This window comes from Nyctibius grandis, chromosome 7 (assembly GCF_013368605.1).
Source record: "Nyctibius grandis isolate bNycGra1 chromosome 7, bNycGra1.pri, whole genome shotgun sequence".
Lineage (NCBI taxonomy): Eukaryota > Metazoa > Chordata > Aves > Nyctibiiformes > Nyctibiidae > Nyctibius > Nyctibius grandis.
In genome coordinates this window covers 29,819,704-29,840,471 of record NC_090664.1, presented here as the reverse complement: position 1 = coordinate 29,840,471, position 20,768 = coordinate 29,819,704, and the positions used below count along the sequence as shown (strand labels likewise).

The following is a 20,768-nucleotide window of genomic DNA, read 5'->3' as shown; positions in this document are numbered from 1 at the left end:
TGGTTTAAATCTACTGATAGTCTTGGTTTCATGTTGTTTTGTATGAGTCAAATGATTGTCATTTGACTTGCAGAATAATTCTTTCCAGATGGGGGCGGGGGCAAGGGAGGAAGAAAAAAGAATAATATTTAAATACAGTTAAATCCTCCAAAGTCAGTGTTTACTGAAGAGCACTATGGCAATAACCAGTAAGAATGGTTAATGCTTGTTATCAGTAAGTGGAAATAGAGTTTTCAGCATCCCAAAGATTACAAGGTTTCGATGTGACTATGTTAAAAACGTTAACTGAAAGTGCTGAAAGTCTGGAGCCTCAAAGGATTAGTAATATCCCACCCTGCCATGCTTGATGTCCTTCAGTCAGGAACGGCCGTGGCTTCAGCCAGTTCATCATCAGCTTGTAGGGCTTGCTAGGAAAAGCTTTGTCACTGCCTTGTCCTCTAAATGGAATTTGGCTGCAGAGGTTTCAGGCTGTCCTTGTGTGGGAAGGGCGTTCTCTTCTCAAGAGTTTACTCTGACCAAAGTGTGTAGCTCGCCCTGAAGAGATGTGATGCAACTTGTACCACGGGTAACTTTTTTCACCATCCCTGTGAACCTCGGCCCTCGCCTGGTTAGTTACGGTTGCCAGTAACATGCCTGCTTCCACATAAGCCACACTTCGAAGTTTTGTGCTTTGTGTAATTCACTGCCTATGTCTTCCTCAAAGCCAAAACGAGCAGTCTGAAAAGTGCTGAGAGAGCTAATGAAATAGTTTTGGCCTTGTGTCCCTGCTTTGTGACCGAAAGATCTTCCTCAACTTGAATGTTACGTTTTCTAGCAATTCATGGCCCTAGAAATAGACTCTTCAAGACTGGAGCATTGTGTAAGGGGAGCCCTTGGCTGCATACACTGCGGGTAGGGGGCAACATGACCTTGCTGGTTTTTAGGAGCAGGGGTGCTGTCAGGGAAATGATTTATGGCTTCCTGAGAAATCAGCTCTTGGGAAGGGGCAGATATTAGCCCAAGAGTAGAGCATCAGTATCTTCACAGTATTTAAACGTAAGCCTGGAGTAATACAAAATAAACACAAGAAATTGAATGGATTAGAGATGCTGGCTGACATTGTAGTTGCAAATGAAGACCACTGAAGCTTAGCAAACTAGCTCCTGGCGTTACTCTACGGTAATGGATTGATATCTTCATCTGTTACTTGAGGTAAAATCCAAGCAGCTTGAAAATGACAGATGCCTAGTAGAAGTATAAATCAGTTGCTGCTATAAAACTGCCTGGCTTGCTTTGCAAAATATAGCCGTGCAAACACAAATTTGAAGCTACATAATTGGGAGGAAATAACCATGGTTCCTGCAGTGTGTTTTCCAGAACCTAAATGCAAGGAAAAAGTAAGTGAAAGCCAGGAAAGTACATCTGTTACTGGGTTTGTACACGTACAGCCGTTCATAGTTGGTGCTTGGCTAAAGGAAGTTGTTTGATCAAAGATTGTCATGCAGTTGAAATATGTGTGTCTTGTCTCTGCATTGGTGTAACCAGTCCTGGAAAACCATCTAGTTCAGGAGAGACTGGGGTAGGCTCAGGGAAGAGCTATAGGAGTGAGCGAGTACTGGAAAAAAACACAGAGCAAGATTTTGTAGGAGCTCAACGTGTAACTGAACAGTTGAGGAGTGCCTTAATTCCAGTTAGTAAATACCTACCTAGGAAATACTTAGTAACGAGTTGCTTAAATTTAACAGACATGGAATACTAAACTCAAGCAGTAAGAAAATGAAGCTAGATGATGCACACTAGAAATGTGGATTTATTTTAGCACTAAGGGTAATTAGGGTACCGGGCCACTTGCAAAGGTGGATTTTTTTCGAAGTACTGATATGTTTAAAAATGAGGTGATTTTACAAAGGATGTGCTCAAAGAAGTGTTTTAATAAGCCTTACTAACTCATGATTATTTGGGGCTTTTTACATTTCAGTTGACTTTAAAGAGGTAGGGTTTTTTAACTACCTGAAGCACTCTTGCCTCACTAAAAAAGTAGCATGCGGCAATATTTTTAACTAGGGAATTAACACTTTTTTTACACTGTCTGGAATAGCTCTTTGAAGATATTCTGGCTTCTGAAAACTTTTTGTTTTGTAGCACACATGAATGAAGTCTCCAGTGAAGCAGAAGTGGTTGCGTGGCTTTATAGTTGTTTTGATTTCTGTCACCTCCTCAATAGCACCATAATTTTGGAGAGACAGCAAGAAACTGGAGAGTAAGGTGATTCTTTTTGTAGTGCAACTGGTCACAGAAATGATGAGTCACTCAGGTGGAGCTGGGGAAAACGCTGATTGAGAAGGTAGTGTTTTCCTCAGTAAGAACCACATTGGAAGTGAGTGAAACATGGAAGTTAAACTGCTCATTCAATTGACAAGAAGCAAGAATAGCAATCAAGATGAAGCTTTGGATAGAGAGATGACCCCTTTTTTAAGAACAACTTGGAAATTTTATCTCAGGTTGTAACAAGTTCTGATGTTAAATTGTCTGTCTTGAGCTGTAGGCCTGGAAGCTCAGATGCAGAGGAGCTGAAAGCATGGGAGTAGAGGAAGTTGTGTAATCTTTTTTTTTCCCCTTGAGTTAGAGACTGAGCTTTTTAACCAAAGCACAATTAGGGCTAATAACTGTGCCTGTAGGAAAAATAAGTTCTGGAATTTTAACAAATTTTTGTGTGTCTACGTGCATAGCGAAGGTCTGCGGTTAAACTGTTGCAGTGATCTGTAACACTGTTCGTTGAGAGGGTTTGCTCAGGGCAACGTAGGTTTACTAATACCATGGTAATCTATTTGTACCCTTGTTTTCACTTCTCCAAATAAACTGTAAATAGCATTACCTAATCATAGCGTTATCTAAATCCCAGACTGCTAGGTATAGCAGTCATGTTAAGTAAATTCTGGTATCTTAAACTGCTTACTGCAGGAGGAGATGAGATCTGAGAGCTCTTGAGATTTTTGTGGAAGGAGGTGCTTTCTCCAAGGAGGGAGAAAGCTAAAAGAAAACTAGACTCCCTGTTAAGGTTTGGTGCCAAAAGGCAATTACTCCTTTCTGATTTGTATTTGGATAAGAATTTCTAGTCCTGCCCTATCTCTATGATACAGAGGTTTCTCAGGGAGTAACAGCCTCCCTTTCCGTATCTTTGGGCTTGTTACCTAGGGAAGGAAGAACTCATTCTTGTGAAAAATTAAAAAAGTAAGGGATGTTGCCTTTGGAAACTAAACATTGTTTTTAGGAAATAGGAAAAAAAAAATGCTTGACTCTGCTTTTGTGATTCCTTTGGATTCTAATTCATGGTACCTCGTGAGAATGCTGAAAAACATTCAGCATTTCAGTGTCAGTTGCTGAAAAAATAAGTTTTGGGTGTAGCCTTACATCTCTATGACAGTACAGGGATGGTACCGTACTACAGGCTTTCACTGCAGGGTTTTATTTTGGATGGGGCGTGTGCATGTATTTTAAGGATTGCTGCCACATTCAGGGGTTCTTGTTCATGAAATGAAGCTGGGTACAATGGTGGGCATGTTTTTTGTTCTAGTGAAGAATGCCAAGGAGACAGTTTAGACGGTTTCTGAGTTCAGTACCTAAGAAACCTGCTTCCCTCTAGGGAGGACTTTCTGTTCTGACCTTCTTCTGGAAGGGAATATTAAACCCTTGGGGGCAGGGGGGAGATTAAGATGGTGGTAGTAGGTCTTTCACTTTCTGAGCAATGGGAAAGCAAAGGCAGTGTAGGCCCTACCTGTACCTGATTTAGAGGGTAACCTTATGTGTGCGTATTTGTTTATACAGGATGTTCTTTGGGTCAGGAAGATAGTGGATGCCTTAATACTCCAGAGAAGCATTAGCCTGGATAAGTGTAATTCGTTGTCCAAATCAGGCCATCTGTAGATTGCAATCTGTCTCTTTGGTGGCATCCTAACCGAAAGGCTGTTGAATCCTGTGCTGTAGCATGATTTGTTTTTGTATCCAGTGAGAAAATGTATGTACTAGACTGGACACCAAACTAGACACTCAAGAAAAAAAAACTTGTTTGGGAATCCTGTGAGTACTTCAGTGTGGGGCATCCCAGCAGCCTGGGGTCTCTGGTATTTGTGTAGGTGCATTTTGGTGGCTGTGGAAATGCACTGAGAGAACCTAAATGTCTAAAGGTTTATGTGCCTTCAGGATTAGGGACTGTTGAATAGAGTTGTAAGAATATTCTAGATGTAGAAAGGCAATTTGTGGATATAACCCTTTTGATCAAAAATGTTGTAATTGTCATAAATGTCAGCTGGAGCAGGTTACTCAGGCAGTCTCCAGTCAGGTTTGGTGTATCTCCAGGGACAGACTCCATGACTTCCCTGGGCAACCTCTTCCAGTGTTTGACTACACTCACAGTAAAACAAGTAATTTGGTACGTTTAAATGGAATTTTCTGTATTTCAGTTTGTGCCCATTGTCTCTGGGCGCCACTGGGAAAAGTCTGGCTCCATCTTTTTTGACACCAGTCCCCCTCCTCCATTTCAGATATTGATCCACATGGATGAGATTCCTCCCTGAGCCTTCTACAGTGCAGAGAGGAAGGATTGAGCTTAGAGCAGGTGATTCTTGAAAATCAACCAGGTCTCTTGGACTCCTTTCCAGGGCTGTATCCCATGGGATTTTCCAAGTAGGTCCCCTGAAGGGGCCAAGAGTACGCTCTCCTAAAGTCCATGGTTGTGATCCTTCTTTTGCTTGTACCCCCTTCCTCTCTCCTGGATCCTAAGCCTTCAACTGGTCTTGTGGTACACTTGGCCATCGGCTGCCCCCCAACCTTCATGTTCCTGACCAGTTATTCTTTGGTAGGTATGAGATCTAGCGGAGCAATCTCCCCTCACCAGCTCCTTGACTGAATGACTGTGGCAGGAAAGTTAGTCAGGGGACTGCAGAAACCTGCATGGATTGCATGTCTCCGCGCTGTGTTGGCCCTTCCAGCGAGATCTACAGGTGGTGTCAAGGTCCCCAGTCAATAGGGCCGGTGACATCTGAGGCACATTCCAGTTGTCTGAAGAGGCCTTAGTCGACTCCCTTGTGATGCAGATGGTTCTGTAGCAGACACTCACCACAATGTTGTTCCATGTGGTCCCGCCCTACTAATCCTGACCCATGAGCTCTCAGTTGGTCTCCATGGATCCCAAGATCATCTTAGACATTCATGCCTTCCTAATGCTCCTCATCATCCCTGGCCAGTCCTACCTGAAGAGCCCCTATCCAGCCACAGCAGTGCTCCAGTTGTGTGTATGCTGTCCCCCACCAGAGTTTTGTGAACCCCAGTGAGATCATAGCTCTGGCAACTGCATGGTGGCCCCTAAGTTCCTCCTGTTTGCTCCCCAGGCTGTGTGTGTTAGCTATAGCCCCTTCAAGGAGTACACCCTGATCTCCCGGCAGTGCCAGGAGAGCTCCCCATAGTGCTGTTATCTTGGCACTTTGCTTATTTGGGCTCACCTGGGGTGAGCCCCTGTTTTGTTGATCTCCCAAGGTCTATGCTTGACATCACCCTGCACCTTTGTTTGCCAAACCTTTGTCACTTGATGATGGGTCTGTGGGCTGGAGGGGCCTTGGCAGTATCTCCCGTAACATCTCAGATCCAAGTCCCCTGCAAGCCTGCAAAGCCTCCTTAGATGGACAGGTTGGGTTGGTGGCAGGGAGTTGCCCAGTGCTGTCAGTTGCTGCTGCTCCTAGTATGGTAACATGGCTCAGGCTTGGCAGGTGCAGGGGCTTCATGGGACACAGCTCCCAGCCCTCTGCCTGCTACCAGGGCACCTGGCCCTGTTCTGTAGATGCAGATCTGCTGGTGAGCAGGAGCCATCCTCCTGGTGTGGAGAAGTCACCAGCTCCCAGCCTTTGCCATTGTGGGAAGTCTCTATTTCCCCATCTGAATAAGCACAGGCTCTGCCTGCCTCTATCCTGTGTGGCAGTCTCCTTTCCGCTGGCTCTGACGGCCGGCAGAGTTTTCCTTCTCCCTCCTTGCAAACCAAGAGGATGTGACCTGGTCTTCTGCAGCCTTCAGGACTTAAGGCAGGCAGCATCAACAGTGTTGTTTCGGGCTCTGGCAGCAAGCTGGGGACAGGAACCATCAGGAGCCCATGAGTACAGTAAGACTGGAACCCAAGCTACTTGATGCTCTCGTGGGTCAGGCTTTTTTTTTTTTTTCCATATGCCCTGGTGCAGAAACTTAAGCGTGGTTGATGGAGATTTTGTTGATGCTGATGGTGAGTACATTGGATTAAGTCTTCCCTGTGGAGAGGCACTTGCTTCATTTTGGCAGTCCTCCCTGCAGAAAGAACTTGTTTTGTTGATGCTACACAACAGGAGGACTTATTTGGGGCCATAAAAGTATTTTTCCTGTATCTTAAAACACCTTTCCTTTTTTCACTTGGCTAACAACCATTGAAGAAACATTACGTACCTCAACCTCAATTAACTCCGTCCATTAGATACTTTCACGTGTTTATGGGAATGAAGAGGGAACCCAAACACTTACAGGCAAGCTGTACTGTTCATTAAAAACCACCCCAGGACAGACAGTTCAATCTGCTCCTGCAAATCTCAAGTAGGAAAATTACCCATTATGGATTTTTAGTGTTTTCTCATTGCGTTTAATGTTTGCTAACAGGATGGGCTGTTAAAATGGGTGGGGGCAAGAGAAGGGGCTTGAAGCAGTGTCAGTGCAGGCTTTCTTCCTGAATGCCTCTGTTTGCTTTTTATTCTTGTTTCCCTTTATACTTTGCGTTGGCAACGTTCCAACAATTTAAACGGCAAGCCGTGAGATGGACCTGTGTTTCTCGGAGGTCTATCCAGCCTTTGAGAGCACAGCAATAATAACTAGGGTATGTGGCAAAGGCTGGTGAAGCCAAGAGCTCTCCTGCCTCCAAGGAGACCATATCACTTCCCTTAAAAATGACAGAATGGTTTGGGTTGGAAAGGACCTTAAACATCATCTAGTTCCAACCCCCCTGCCATAGGCAGGGACACCTTCCACTAGATCAGGTTGCTCAAAGCCCTGTCCAATCTGGCCTTAAACATGGCCAGGGAGGGGACATCCACAGCTTCTCTGGGCAACCTGTTCCAGTGTCTCACCACCCTCACAGTAAAGAATTTCTTCCTAATACCTAATCTAAATCTCCCCTCTTTCAGTTTAAAATCATTATGCCTCATCCTATCACTACATGCCCTTGTAAAAAGTCCCTCTCCAGCTTTCCTGTAGGCCCCCTTCAGGTACTGGAAGGCTCCTATAAGGTCTCCCTGGAGCCTCCTCCAGGCTGAACAGCCCCCAACTCTCTCAGCTTCTCTTCATAGGAGAGGTGCTCCAGCTCTCTGATCATCTTCATGGCCCAAAAAAGCAAAAGCTGCAAAGTGCTCAGTGTAGGAGGGGGAGGGAGGGTTAAGGGTGGACTAAAGGAAGATTTTGTTTGATTAAAGCTTTTTTGTAATTATTATTTCCCTACATGAAGAGCAGTAACAGCTGAGTAGATCTTGCAGGTAAGCTTGGCTGTGGTTTGGTGACAAGTAGAGGTGACCACAGGCCCTGCCCAAGGGCCCTGGTAGTGCTGCTGCCACTGCCGGCATCTCCCTGCTGCACAGGCTCATGTGCCTGTGTGACCTCTGCTGCCTCAAACATTAGGGTGGTGGGGTTTTTTTTGGCCAAGTTTCCAGCCAGATCAGTGCCATTACAGGCTGCTCTTTCAGTTGGAAAGAGCCTGTTGGGACACCATGGGGCAGTGGCCCACATTTAGATGGGTTTGGGATGCTCACGGACCTGAGCAGGCTTCTGTGACTTAACAGTAGAGTGGCACAGAGTGGCATTTTGGGGGAAAAGCCTGGAATTGCTCATGTGCCTCTGGCTCCTTTGCAGCCCTGGCTGTTGTCACCAAATCCAGGGACAACCTCACAGAAAGGTTAGATCCATCTAAGACCAGCTGAACTGTAGAGCTGAAAAATCCCTCCAGGGCTTGTCTCATTCTTCAGAATCTCTGTTTTTTAAAATTCAAATCAAACTATTGCTCTGCTAGAGTGAGGGTTGCTCTCTGTTGTCAGACTTCAGTGCTCTGAAGCTCTGGTACTCAAGTTCAAGGCAGAGATGATCGTGGAAGACCACACGGACTGCCTAAACAGTCAAGGAAAATATGCAGCTGTAACAGCAAAGCAGTTACTTCAGTGGCCCATGATTTTAATTTCTGTATTTTATGTGTCAAGGGTTTGAGGATTGCACTTGGAATAATAGTAGGGGTTTGGCTTTTTTCCTTGTCAGATCCTGCTCCTGTTACATTCTGCACGCTTCTTTCCTGCAGCCAGCTGCTATCCACCCACCTAGGTGGAGACAGGGTGGATGATTTCATTGTGCAGCACTTAAATTTTTTCCTCTCTCCAGCCTGTTGATGAAGCATATGGCTCCCAGCACCTGTCCTGGGGCCTTTCCTACTGCCGTAATAGCTATGAAGTCTAAAATAAAAGAAACACCCTACAGAGTAGGTTTCTGGGCTAGATGAAAGACTTTTGTTTAAAGAGAAGGCTGGCTGTAAGTTCTTTAAAAGCTTAGGTAGGTCTGCAGTCACTTCTAAAATCCCTTATCTACTTTTTTTTTTTCTCCTTTTTTTTTTGGTATTCATTAGCCCATAAAGATTCCAACAGCAACCAGTGTAAATAGCTGGCAGGTAGAATGAGCCAGGCCTTTACCTCCAAGCTACAGCATGCTTCTCTCGTTTTAATTTAAATTTTGTAATTTTTTTAAAAGCAGCCAAAACTTCACACCCTTCTACTATGGATTAATTACAAGGTTGGGCACATCAAGCTTTCGCCAATGGTAGAACAGAGTTAAAAGCTGATGCAGTTGATGGGAGTTGCACGCTGCTCCCTGGCGAATGGCAGCCTCCTCACTTCAACACGGACTCGCAGACTGGTTTGGGTCGGAAGGGACCTTTAAAGATCATCTAGTCCAACCCCCCCCGCCATGGACATCCTTCACTACATCAGGTTCTTCAAAGCCCCATCCAACCTCACCTTGAACTTTCCCAGTGATGGGGCATCCACAACTTTCCTGGGCAACCAGTGCCAATGTCCCACAACCCTCATTGTAAAAAATTTCTTCTTTATATCCAATCTAAACCTGACCTGCTTCCAGTTCAAAACTGTCGTCCCTTGTCCTCAGGACCTGGTAAAAAGTATCCGTCAGTCCTATACACCCCCTTTCTATATTTAAATGCTGCAATAAGATCTTCTAGAGCCCTTTCTTCTCTGGGCTGAACAACCCCAGTGCTCTCAGCCTGTCTTCACAGCAGAGATGTTCCAACCCTCTGACCATTTTCGTGGCTCTCCTCCGGGCCCCATGTTAGCATGGTGGGCTCCTGTGCAGGCAAACTACCTTGTGATACTTAAAGGGAAGATTGTACTAGTTTCTAATTAGTCAATGAGGATAAAAGTCAATTTTATGCTTAGGAGAGCATTGTTAATGAACATCTGGGTAATGGGCTGATTGATTGCCTGCAAAGCCAGTCTGCTTCCGAGCTGGAGGCTGGATGGTTGCCCAAGGCCAAACCTGCTGAACCCGCAGGGCCTGTTTGGCCATGGTGCTCTTGTTTGCTGTCACAGGACAATGTGTGTGTGTGTGTGGGCACGTGGTATCAGGCTCACTCGCTATGCAGCATCGCAGCCACGTAGCTCTGTGCCCTGAGCACATGCCGAGCGAGGACGGCAGCCCCAACAGTGGGAAGCAGCTCCTTTCTACCTAGTTTGTGAACTTGGTGCTAGACTGTCTCAGCACTTCTGCTTCTCAGCTGAGGCAAACCCTCTGCTGCTTGGCTGTTGGCAAGCCTAGTTGTTGCTCTGCCTCCTGCCTTCCCATATGGTGGCTTGTTTAAAAATAAGACATTTACAAGGAGCAGAAATTGTAAAAGTAGGATAACCAGAGGGGGATTTACAGTCAATGCTAGATGAGGTAGTGTGCCTGGGTTGCAGTGAGGGCTCAACTTCAGGTTACTTACATCGCTGTAGTGTTAAAACACAACCAAAACTAGAAATATGCTGGGTCCCTGGCTGCCCATGGCTTGTGGTGGCAGAAGTCCAACTCCTGCAACTTGTCCTCACTGATGAGGTGAGCAAGATAAGCAGCACGGCAGGGCCTCCCTACGCTGCCCAGCTCATCCTTGCTGGCCTGCCCTGGTGCCTCCCTGCCAGGGAGGAGAAAGCAGATGGGTGCTGGACCAAGTGAGTGGAAACAGTAACATATGCTGGGCAGAAGAGGAAGGGAGCTTCAAAAGGTGAGGAGGGACCCAACACCGGCAGCTGCACCTTTACTATGTCAATGTCTCTTGCTGCTGCCCTGAGTAATCATCTTTGGGAACTACACTGAGAGAAGATAGGACTTTCCAGCTCTTCTTTCTTTGCCCTGGGGCTATTTCACCCTACATATTCTCAGCAGAAATCATAGACAGTACAACCACCATTTATTCCTCAGTAGTGCTCTGGATGATGCTCAGGTATCCTCTGGCACCTGCAGTTGGATGCGATGGCAGATGGTGGTGGCAGAGACCCCCGGGAAACTCTGCATGATGCACAGCACCTGGGTGCTGTGTCCTCATGTCAACCTCCTGCTCTACTGAGCCTTTGTAGGCTCAGATCCTGGAGCTGTCAGGGCTTGTAGGCCTGCTGCTATTCCCACTTGGATCAAAGCTGCTGTTGGTACGGCTTCTCCACTCACAGCCGCCTTGTTGCTTAGGTGGTCCTGTTTTTTTCTAGCATGTGCAAGCCTTAATGTTTGAAGGGCACCCCTTTAAAAAAGGGTGTTGGGGGAAGGCAGGTGGCTGCTTGTGGCCAAGTGGTCCTGCGTCAAAGTACATCAATGTCATGTCCACGCAATGTTGGATATGGAAACAGCAGAAGGGAACAAGGTAAGTCATATTCTACTACACTGGAGGTAAATTCTGATCACTTAAGGTGGCCAGAAAAGTTACTGGAAAAAGTGACTTGTTAGTTTTCTCCATGAGCTGTTCAGTTTCTAAGGTGCACACTCCAATTCCCTTGAAACAGCTGTTCTTACATTTGTAGAAACCCCAACTCACCAAAATCAATTACAGCAACTTTAATAAACTTCCCGATAGTTAATCGATTACCACTGTTTTCATCTGCCATGGGGGTTCTGCAGCTGTTTTTACTTTAAAACAATCCACTACTGAACCAGAAAACGCAGCTGGAATGAAACATATTAAATCAAGATGAATGTTATGTGTGTAGAACAATCAATCTGTAATTTTACCAGGGTGATGAACTACCCTGTTGTCCCAGCTACTGCTGAGCCTGTATGCACATCACAGAAAATCCTCCCACAATGGCACTGGGGCTTGGAGTCACTCTGCAGCCCAGGCTGCTGAGAAGTGCCTGCCATACACTTCATTAGGAGTAGGGAAGGATTGTTTGTAACTCTGTAATTAAGATTTTTGCCTGAAAAAAATGCCTATTTGCAGGATGTTAGCGTTCTTGCTGTAGTTTTCAACTTCAATAACTGTTCATGATAATAATGCATTGTACATAGGGATTTCAATTGCTTTTCTTTAAGCAAAATTAATTATATTTTAAATACCTCTGGCTCCCTTTGTTTTCATTTGAAAGCATGAGAAAATTGCACAGGCTAAAGACTAAGAATTCAAAGCTAATGGTAATTTCAAAAATTACATATTATAAGAAATCAATGCTTAATATGAACTAATTGGTAGTGCAGTTTCAGGGGAGGGAGGGAGGGAAAAAAAAACCCTGCAGCTGTGGTTTGTCTTGTGCAAAACAGATGATCATTCAGATGCTTTTCTACCTAAAAAACATGATGAGGATTCAGAATATCTTTAGCCTAACTTGTTCAATGCCCTTAACTGTCCCAATCAAGACAGGAGCGCCTTTTTTTTTTTTTTTTTTAAATCCTGGAAGTCTAGAATTTGTGACCTAAAAGACAAACACAAGCATTTTCATGAGTCTTGAAGAACAGCTAATTAGCTGTTTTGAAGTCAATACAGCCTCATCTTTGCTTTTAAGCCTGCCTAACTGCTGCAGCTACTAAAAATGCGAGAGTGTTAAAACACTTGTGGACAATCCAACTACTAAGACATATGTAATCCAGAGCACATTTAGCAACCACAGACTTGCTTGAAGTTGCAAGAATGTTTAATGAGTTCAGTGGTAACGAAGCTGGGCTGAACGCAACCTGTCTATCCCTTGAGCTCCTAACATTTTTGCCATTGCAGATAATTACAGTTTGAGATGAAGAGGATTTCAGGCAAACATCCTCTATTATGAGTGCAAACTAGCACTCATAAGTGTAAGTGCACCCCAGCATAAACCTTAGGTATTTCTCAGTTAATCCACTTTGTAGATATCTTATTTACTGCCAGAGACTGCAGCCCAAAGTCAGGAGTTCAGGCTCCCCCCTAATGCTCAAGGAAGTTAAATATCTCAGAAAAGGCTCCTTATTGAGCAAGGAGCTGCCAGTACCAAAGAGGAGATACTACTGTGGAAGGAATCAGGTTTTATATTTAGAAACAGTTAGGCATCGACATCAGCTTCCACTTCTTAGTTACCAGCCTCTGTGCTGGGGAGCTGGGTGGGCTGAGTACTGCGCAAAGAGAAGACCAGACCATCCTTTCCCATTATCCGTGAAAATAAATACACTGCTAAACATCTGAAGAACTTCTCTGGCAAAAATTGAAGTACCTTGACACTTCCAGGCTGGGGGGTGGGATTTTGAACACTACGGTTTCAAACAGAGGTGTTTAAAACTTGCTGAGGGTTCAGCCAGATAAACTCCGGTCAGTCCAACTCCCCCATCCGCTGGTAGCACGTAGCTTTTTAGCACATTAATGCTGCTCAGTGCGGCCATCAAATGATGTTCTGCTGCATTCAAGAAGCAGGAGGTCAATTCAGTTAGCTTCTATATTTATATAGTTATTTTCAGGTTTCCAATGCAGGTACTTGGTTATCTAATAGACCATGAGACAAGGATTAACTAACTGAGTGTACAGGTAACTGGTAGTGAAAAGCTTCACCAATGTAAAAGGAAAATCAACTGAATTAAAAAAGGCCAAGTATCATAAATTGCAAAGCAGGTCCTATACAATACATAGAACTTGTGATCTTAAGTTGGCTACTGACACATCCTTTTCCCCCATCCTCTGCTGTAAAATGAGAGTGGGGAGGCAAGGGGACACCGAGTGAGTTCAAATTTTCTTACTGTCCCACTGGATTACTATTCAGAAACTGTGAATTATTAGGTACTCTCTAAAAACTGGTCATATGTTTTCTCTTCAGATGCTTGTTACGTACCAATTCAACAGCACACCAGCATTCCAGTGGGAATAAAAGGTCTTTTTTGTCAAAATCATTTTATTAAAGAGTTAATGTCACAACAAGCTCAAAGTAACACATGCTTCAGAAATAAACTGGATTAAAAATACTCCAAACAGAAATGTGATGTTTTGAAGGCATGGTAAAGCATCAGTTGCAGGAAACTTCTGCAAACAGGTGCAAATTCTGTTGGTGCAATGGAGAAAAACCTCAGAAAAGAACCCTGTTGGGCATGACTTCTGTTTATGTAGTGAAGTTTGTCTAGTAAGTTAAATCAGAAAGGGCACAATTTCCATGGCTGCACAGACCCAGACGTATTTCTTCAATAATTAGCCTCAGCACAGGTTTTTCACTGTGAGTACTAACAAAACAAATTTAGTTGACATCTTAACATAGCAGTAATATGTGTATTATATACATGACAGATGTTTGACTCATGCAGCCTCCTCAGTTACATTATTTTTTTTTTATTTACTCAAGAAATGTTATAAAAAAATAGGTTTGCAATTTGTATTTCACTCCAGCGTTAGCTCCGTACCACCTCAGGCAAAGACTATTTCCGCAGATAATCTAATTTGGCAAGAAATCTGTCCTAATTTTTAACCTCATTTTTGTAAATCCAAGTAGAAAATAAATGCAAACTCTTTATACAAAACAAGAGCAAATAACTATACCTATATAAAAGGGGATTCATTCCCTTTAGTTTTATTATCATGGCACATACTTTATAGTTTCACAATAGCATACAAATTTTCATTTAGTGTTTTTTTTTAAACCCCAAAATAGTGTTGATGAATGGAAGAATGTGAGTTACCATAGGCAGCTGACTCATGCATTAAGCAATTCATGTTCTTTATCAGTTTTCCCAACAGCATCAGGATTGGATAACGGGTCAAGGTCAGCAAAGAGACTGAACCAGGCAGTCAAGTCTTTAGGATTCTTTGTAGGTTCTGGGAAAAAAAAAAAAAAAAAAAAAAAAGAAAAAGTACAGACTTGTCAGCTATTTTAAAACAAAACTGACTGAATGTTTGACTGAGGTCAAACAAATGCCACGCCATTGTTTAATTTATTACTAAGAGCACTTCTGACAAGAAAATCGGAAGGAGTGATGGCATTTTAAAACACTACCTTTAACAGAATATGGAACTATAGTAAGAATGAATGTTTTACATCTGTCTGCCTGTGTACTTTATATGGCTCCTGCCATGATAAGTACAGGAACAGTTTAATTAAAAATAGAAACAATCTCACTCTGTCTAGCTTTGTTTAGTGAAAGGTATTTTTACTGTGTGTACACCTGCATGCCTGCAAAAAAGTAAAAGGAAAGCGAAGGCAAATTTTACTTTCAACCTCTCTTACAGGACTAAATTCCTTTGCCTAAATCCAGTTCATGTGACTGTTCTGTTCCCCTTGTATATGACCACACAAGGTCATTACTCATCTGGGATGAAGTTTTAATGGGAAGGTATTGGCTGGAGAGAGGGAAGGTACATTTTATAGCCAGTCCCAAGTACAGCTTCTAATATTAGGGTGTAGTTTTTTGATGGACATAAAAAAATATGAACCAGGAATATGTTCCAACAGCAGATGGACTATTGCATCTATGTGTCTATATTGACATACAGATGTCACAGAGGTCTCCTGCCTTCTCTTATTCCAAAAGGTCAGATGTTCAAGTTCAAGAGTAGGTGGACTTTGGCTGCTATAAAGAAGGTACATCACCACTTGCTTTGTTTTTTGTGACCCTATGCTTAACATGTATTATATTGATAATGAAATAAGATGTGCTTTTCCACTCAGAGAGAAAATGTTGCATGAAAGCATTCTTTGTGAAACAAGGAATTTATGGACAAAATAGGCTTTGCCTGGCATGACTTTAGTTTTGGTGTCTGCAAGGCTGGAGTATCTGCCACTTTCATAAACACAGATTTTAAAGCAGCTGAAGGCTGTTTCTTTTTCTGGTAAAGGTACTGTAGCTGGGGCATCACACATTTCCAAAACATCTTAACCCTCTTCTTCTGCTGGGCTGAAACATGTCAGTCTTTTAGTCCTATGAGGCAGGGGAAGGAATATGCATCGCTCCTTTCTTCGGCACTGAACATCTTTTACATAGCTTCTGTTTGAATGTGAATGCACAGAATAGGCTACAAACTGACAAAAAGGATTCAACATATTTCTGGTTTACTTATCCAGAAAACCCTAGTCAAAATCAGTGGGGCTTTGTCTCAGTAAATGGCAGGACTATGCACTCTTGGCTCAGTTGCAAGGAGTGAAATAAGTTTCAAACAGATGATTACTGATATGATGTATGTTATGAACAAAATTTGCAATTAGGCCTCTTCTGCCTTATCAGTAGCCTGTGTTTTAGCCACAATGTCCTCCTAGAGCTTTAAAACACTGTTTAGCTTAGACAAAGTGCACGCAGATGCTATTCTGTGTGACTCAAAATTAAAGTAGTAAAAGAAACTGTAGTTTCAGCTCCCTCATTATATAGTAAATTATGCTTTTGACATACTACTAGCACTGAAGCCTACCAAAAACATACATATACACACATATACACATAATCTGAGCAGAAACAGAGTAATTCATTAGTGAGCACATGATTCTTGACATTAACTACTACAAAAATAGGTTTTATTATGACAGTAACAGAGAAGACTAGAAAGATACAAGAGCCACAGCTAAAAAGGAAAAGCAAAGTAAGTGAAAAAATACATGACTGTATCACCTTTCACGGGCGTCTTATTAGCATTCACATTCAGGCTGTTTGGTTTCTGTGCTGGCTGCGGTATAGATGGTGGGCTCACACTGTTAGCTGCCCATCCTAAAATACAATAATACAGCAGCATTAGCGTGAAGAATTACTTTGTTAACATCAACATCCCACTGTCTGGCAGCACAATGCTCACACCAGATGATGGAGCAGAATATTACATTTATGCTTATGGCCGTTCGTATCTTTCCTCGTACACAAGGAATCAGCAGTCAGATGCTGCAGACAAGCAACATCCTTGAGAAGTGAATATCTGTGGATCAGTTTCATCATCTCCAGATTTAGGCAACTGCACTCTTTTCAAACATTTAACCTGGCTAAAAAAGATTTTTTCTTGTTTCTTTCATCCAGTCACAGTTAATACTTGTTCACAGAAAGGCCAGTTCAGTAATCAAGTCAAGCATAGTTGTAGGGAAAAGAGTATCACTTACATTTGGGTAAAAATATAACACATACTAAACATTTTTTCCACCTTTACTTTTACAGTTCCAAAGGCTTTCATTTCATCAACTGTTCCAGAAAAAACACATTTAGAGACCCTACATTTTAAAATTAATTTTAAAATTATTATTCTGAAAAAAAAATTTCTTGCAAAACACTTTGAAGAATTAAATTTAAGATGCACTACTTCGAGTTACTTAAAACTAGGTTTTAATGGAGTAGTTTTTTGTTCTTCATTTGAAAGAATCTTCTCAGCAGGGAGAGAGTAACTATGCAGGAAAAAGTAAAACTTGTTATTCACAATTTTTTCTTCTTACATGCATATTCCATAGCCACAAAAGAGTAATGATAAATGCAGTTAATCAGGCCAGATGAGCCAGGCTGGCAAAATAAACTAGAAGTGGCGCACCACGGAAACGTATTAGGAAAAAATGAAGCATTTTTGTCCCTAGCTTAAGATATTTAAATGCTTATGCTTTATCACATTTAGAGGACTGGAGGTCGTATTTCTCATTTCAATAATATCTCCTTTAATTGTAGCCTGATCAAGTATCCATCCATCTCAGGGATCTAGTATATCTAATTCTGCAGTATCACAAACAAGACATTCATCTGTGCACACAGCTAGCATTTCCTTATTCAGTCTCTTTTTCCTACAAGTTCATGCTCTCACATCCTTTTCTACTCTCTTCGTCCTTCCTCCCCTCCGTTTCTCCTCTTTTGAGACCTCTGTCAGATATTGGTACCCAGTGTCCTGACAGTTACTGTAACAGCCACTAAGTCACATAAACCCTTCCACTCTCTACTAGATTATTCTCATCACTCTCTGATCTTACCTTGACTATAAAAGGTCTGAAGCCCGAGCTGTGTTATTAAAAGGAGGCAAGAACAGTGTTTCTATAAAATCACATGAATTAGGAAGGAAATTTAAAGCCACAAACATCCTCTGTATCTCTACAGAAACAATCCAAAAACTTCTTCAAAATCTGGATGCAGAAGGCTCACATACATTTGTCCTAGGCAAAGGTGATAAAAGCTTGTGAGCTAGCCTGTGCCCCCTGAAAAGGAGATTTTAATCTTTCAAATAAGCAAATTTGAATCATAAATAATAAAAAGTATGGCATTAACACTTCCAAATGACATACTTTTCCAGACATTTTGTCTGCTTGGGTTAGAAAAGAGAATGGCAGAGGACATTACACACAACTACAGAAAACTGTAATGCTTTTGTCTGTTAGGAGATGTACTGCGAGAAAGTGTTTTAATATGTCAATGGATGACAACAGATAAATTGAGTGGCTTAAGCAAACAGGGCCAAATCCTAATTTCATAGAAATGAATAGGAGTGCTGCCCGGAAACTTTCTGTGCAAGTCCCAGTGACTTCTGCTAGATCAGGAGTTGGCTCCCTGAAACCTCACTGATGTTCATTTACATTGATGTGACTGGCAGACCACAGAGCGAAACACCGCAGACCAGTTAACTCCTTTGGAGCCCTCCTTTTGAGTCCCCAGGCTAAGGCTTGATAAGTAGCACATCCGTGAGAGATACTGTGGTCTGGTTCTCTGTTCATTGAAATACAGGTAGGTCAAGTACCACACTTAGAAAACAAAAAGAACCTAACAGCAGCAACAAAACCACCCAATCAAAAATTTTCCACAAAATGTGTGATGCTTTCATAATGAACTTATCCATCTACGAAGGTATTGGGAAAGACTGACACAGAATTTTTATTAAATACTTGCATAAATTATGTTTTTAGTGTCCACTCACAGTGACCTACAGAGAACAATTTTGCCTTTCAAAAACAAACTGCTTCTTATCAATTTGAAAGCAGTTGTTGGCCCTAAGCCTGTTCTGGTTTGCTTATTCACAGGATGGCTTTGTTACGTGACTACACAAAAGATTATTGCCAAGACAGCAAGGAAACCAAACAGCTTGCTTTTCAGCTAGCATCTTCACAAATGTTACCACAATTACATTTAGAAATGGAAACGGTGAGCTGCACATTTTCTTACCAACTAGAATATATGCACATATGTGGAAGAGGAAGAGGAGCCCTTAGTGGCATGAATAAGTAAATGAAGCCATAAACATCACGAAAGAGAAAGCCAATGCTCTCTCTGAAAAAGTGGAACGGCAATCAAACTACAAAGCTGTATCTGGAGGAGAATCTAAAAGATTTGTTCGAAGCATGCTTGCTTTCTAATATATATATATATATATGTATGTATACACATTTATACATATGTTAAACCAGCACCTGGTAGTCACATAGCAAGTCAAAGTCCCATTGTGCTAGATCCTGCCTATAAATACAGCCAGAGAAAACTCCGAGCTGGGAATTCCTGACCGTAACAGTTTATAACCTGCACAGCGTTGTGCCTGTTTTACAGATTAAGATCTGAGGCAGAGAGAAAACAAAGCCCCAAAGATTTATGAGTGTGCTTAACATAAAATAAGTAAGTAATCCCACTGAAGTTAATAGAAAAGCTAATGTGCTTAAAGTTAAGCATGTGAGTTTTAAGAATCTTTATGGTCTTAAGGCCAAATTCACACAGGAAGTATGCAACATTGGGGCTCCAGTGTAGCACCTCACACTGAATAATTATTAAGCAATCCTACCAATTAGGGGGAAAAAAAAAGATGTATCACAAGTCCTCAGTAAAAATATCCATAATTCATATATGCTAATATTTCCAACTTGTATGTTATGTTTATACTGCAGTTTGTATTTTGTTTAAAAAAGAAAAGTATCTGTTCCCAAATTTATTGTTAAGGTCCAATTATGAAAGAACTGCTGTGAAGTGAAATGAAATGCAGTTTAAGATTAAAGCCGAGATTTCACAAGATATAAAATGGACAGAATTTCACTTTCTGTTACAAAATAAGAAACAAAAAACTTAAAAAGAAAAACCATCTATGAATTAGTTTAAATAATGCATTTTACTTGGCAACTAGAGTCAGCTGGGAACGTGCTGATTATCAGATACAATCATTCAGCTGATTAGCCCGACTTTTCAAATACCAGTAGATCAATTACCATGATCTTCTGCCAAAACCTTGGAAATCCATTCAAAAACATCAACATATTTTATTCTGCCAATGCATATTTTTTCTTTTTCTTATTCAAAAAGATTTTGGGATAACATGTTGACTGGAATGGATTTTCCATTCCTAGTGTTCCTTGAATGCAACATACTCGAGCTTTGATTTTGAAGTGCTAACAGTGCAGCCAATGCCAGTGTCTTACGAAAATGAGAGTGATAACAGCCTCAGAAAGGATACCCAGCCCTGTTTGCCATTTACAACTCAAAAATATTTTTCCTTCAAAAAGATGTTTACCTTTAAAAACATGTAAAAACCTCTGAAAAAAAAATCAATTCCATAATATTTCTGTTGCTATTTTCAGTAATTTGCTTAAAATGTGTTTGTGTCTCTGTATCAAGAAAGGTGTTCTTCATTTTTCCTTTTTCCCCTTTCAATAGATACCACATCCGCTTCTGGTCACAAACTGTTTAATTTGACAATGCAATGACTAAACCTCATGATTTTTTTAGCTCATATTTTATGAGGTCAAATCCTACACTCATCCAGTCCCTCTTCACTCTATCAATCATACTCGCTTGTGCATGTACCTCATCATAAGAATACATTTAAACTGCGCATCATTGCAAATGTCACTCCCCCAGTTCTGATCTAAGTGAAGAAGTCAGTGAACCCAAATATCTTGCTTTAATGGGGGTGGTGGTAACTGTATTAATTATAAGGTAAATTTGACTTTCTTATTCTTGCCAAAATGTCACAGGTCATTTTACATCATCTATGATTGTACCAGTTGCATGGGTTCTAAGAAGTAGCCTTCAGGATGGGATTAGTCTGCTAGTCTTCCCTACATCACTCTTCCCCAAATGAGATTTAAATGACTTGGGACAAAGCCCAAAAAGGCACGCTTCTCCTCCAGCTTGCAAAGCCCTAGGAGAAATCTAGCCAGACTGTGGGGAGGACGAAGGTAGTTGCTGTTGGCTGGTCATCACCAACCAGCCTGCTTTCCTCCCTCCCTTCCTTAAGGCCAAAGTAGCAGCAGGAAAGCTCTGCCCCAGTTCCCCTCTTTCCTTTCCCCCCAGCAGCAGCTTGGAAAACCCAAGGAAATGACCTGCATAGACAAAAGGTGAGAAAAAGAGTTGCATCAGTAGAT

General features: G+C 42.0%; 1 protein-coding gene across 4 annotated transcripts in view; it reads right to left on the bottom strand.

The window, feature by feature from the left end:
• Positions 1–13,421: 13,421 nt before the first annotated feature.
• The window catches only part of ICA1 (islet cell autoantigen 1), a 73,682-nt gene continuing 66,335 nt past the window's right edge, over positions 13,422–20,768 (bottom strand). For 3 of the 4 annotated variants that reach the window (XM_068404582.1, XM_068404585.1, XM_068404583.1), the window contains 2 exons: positions 16,087–16,182; positions 13,422–14,305 (listed from right to left, as the gene is read on the bottom strand). In XM_068404582.1, coding sequence (XP_068260683.1) covers positions 14,184–14,305; positions 16,087–16,182 — 218 coding nt within the window. In that variant the 3' untranslated portion in view covers positions 13,422–14,183. The remainder of the gene's footprint in view (positions 14,306–16,086; positions 16,183–20,768) is intronic. The other variant, XM_068404584.1, reaches the window with a different exon arrangement.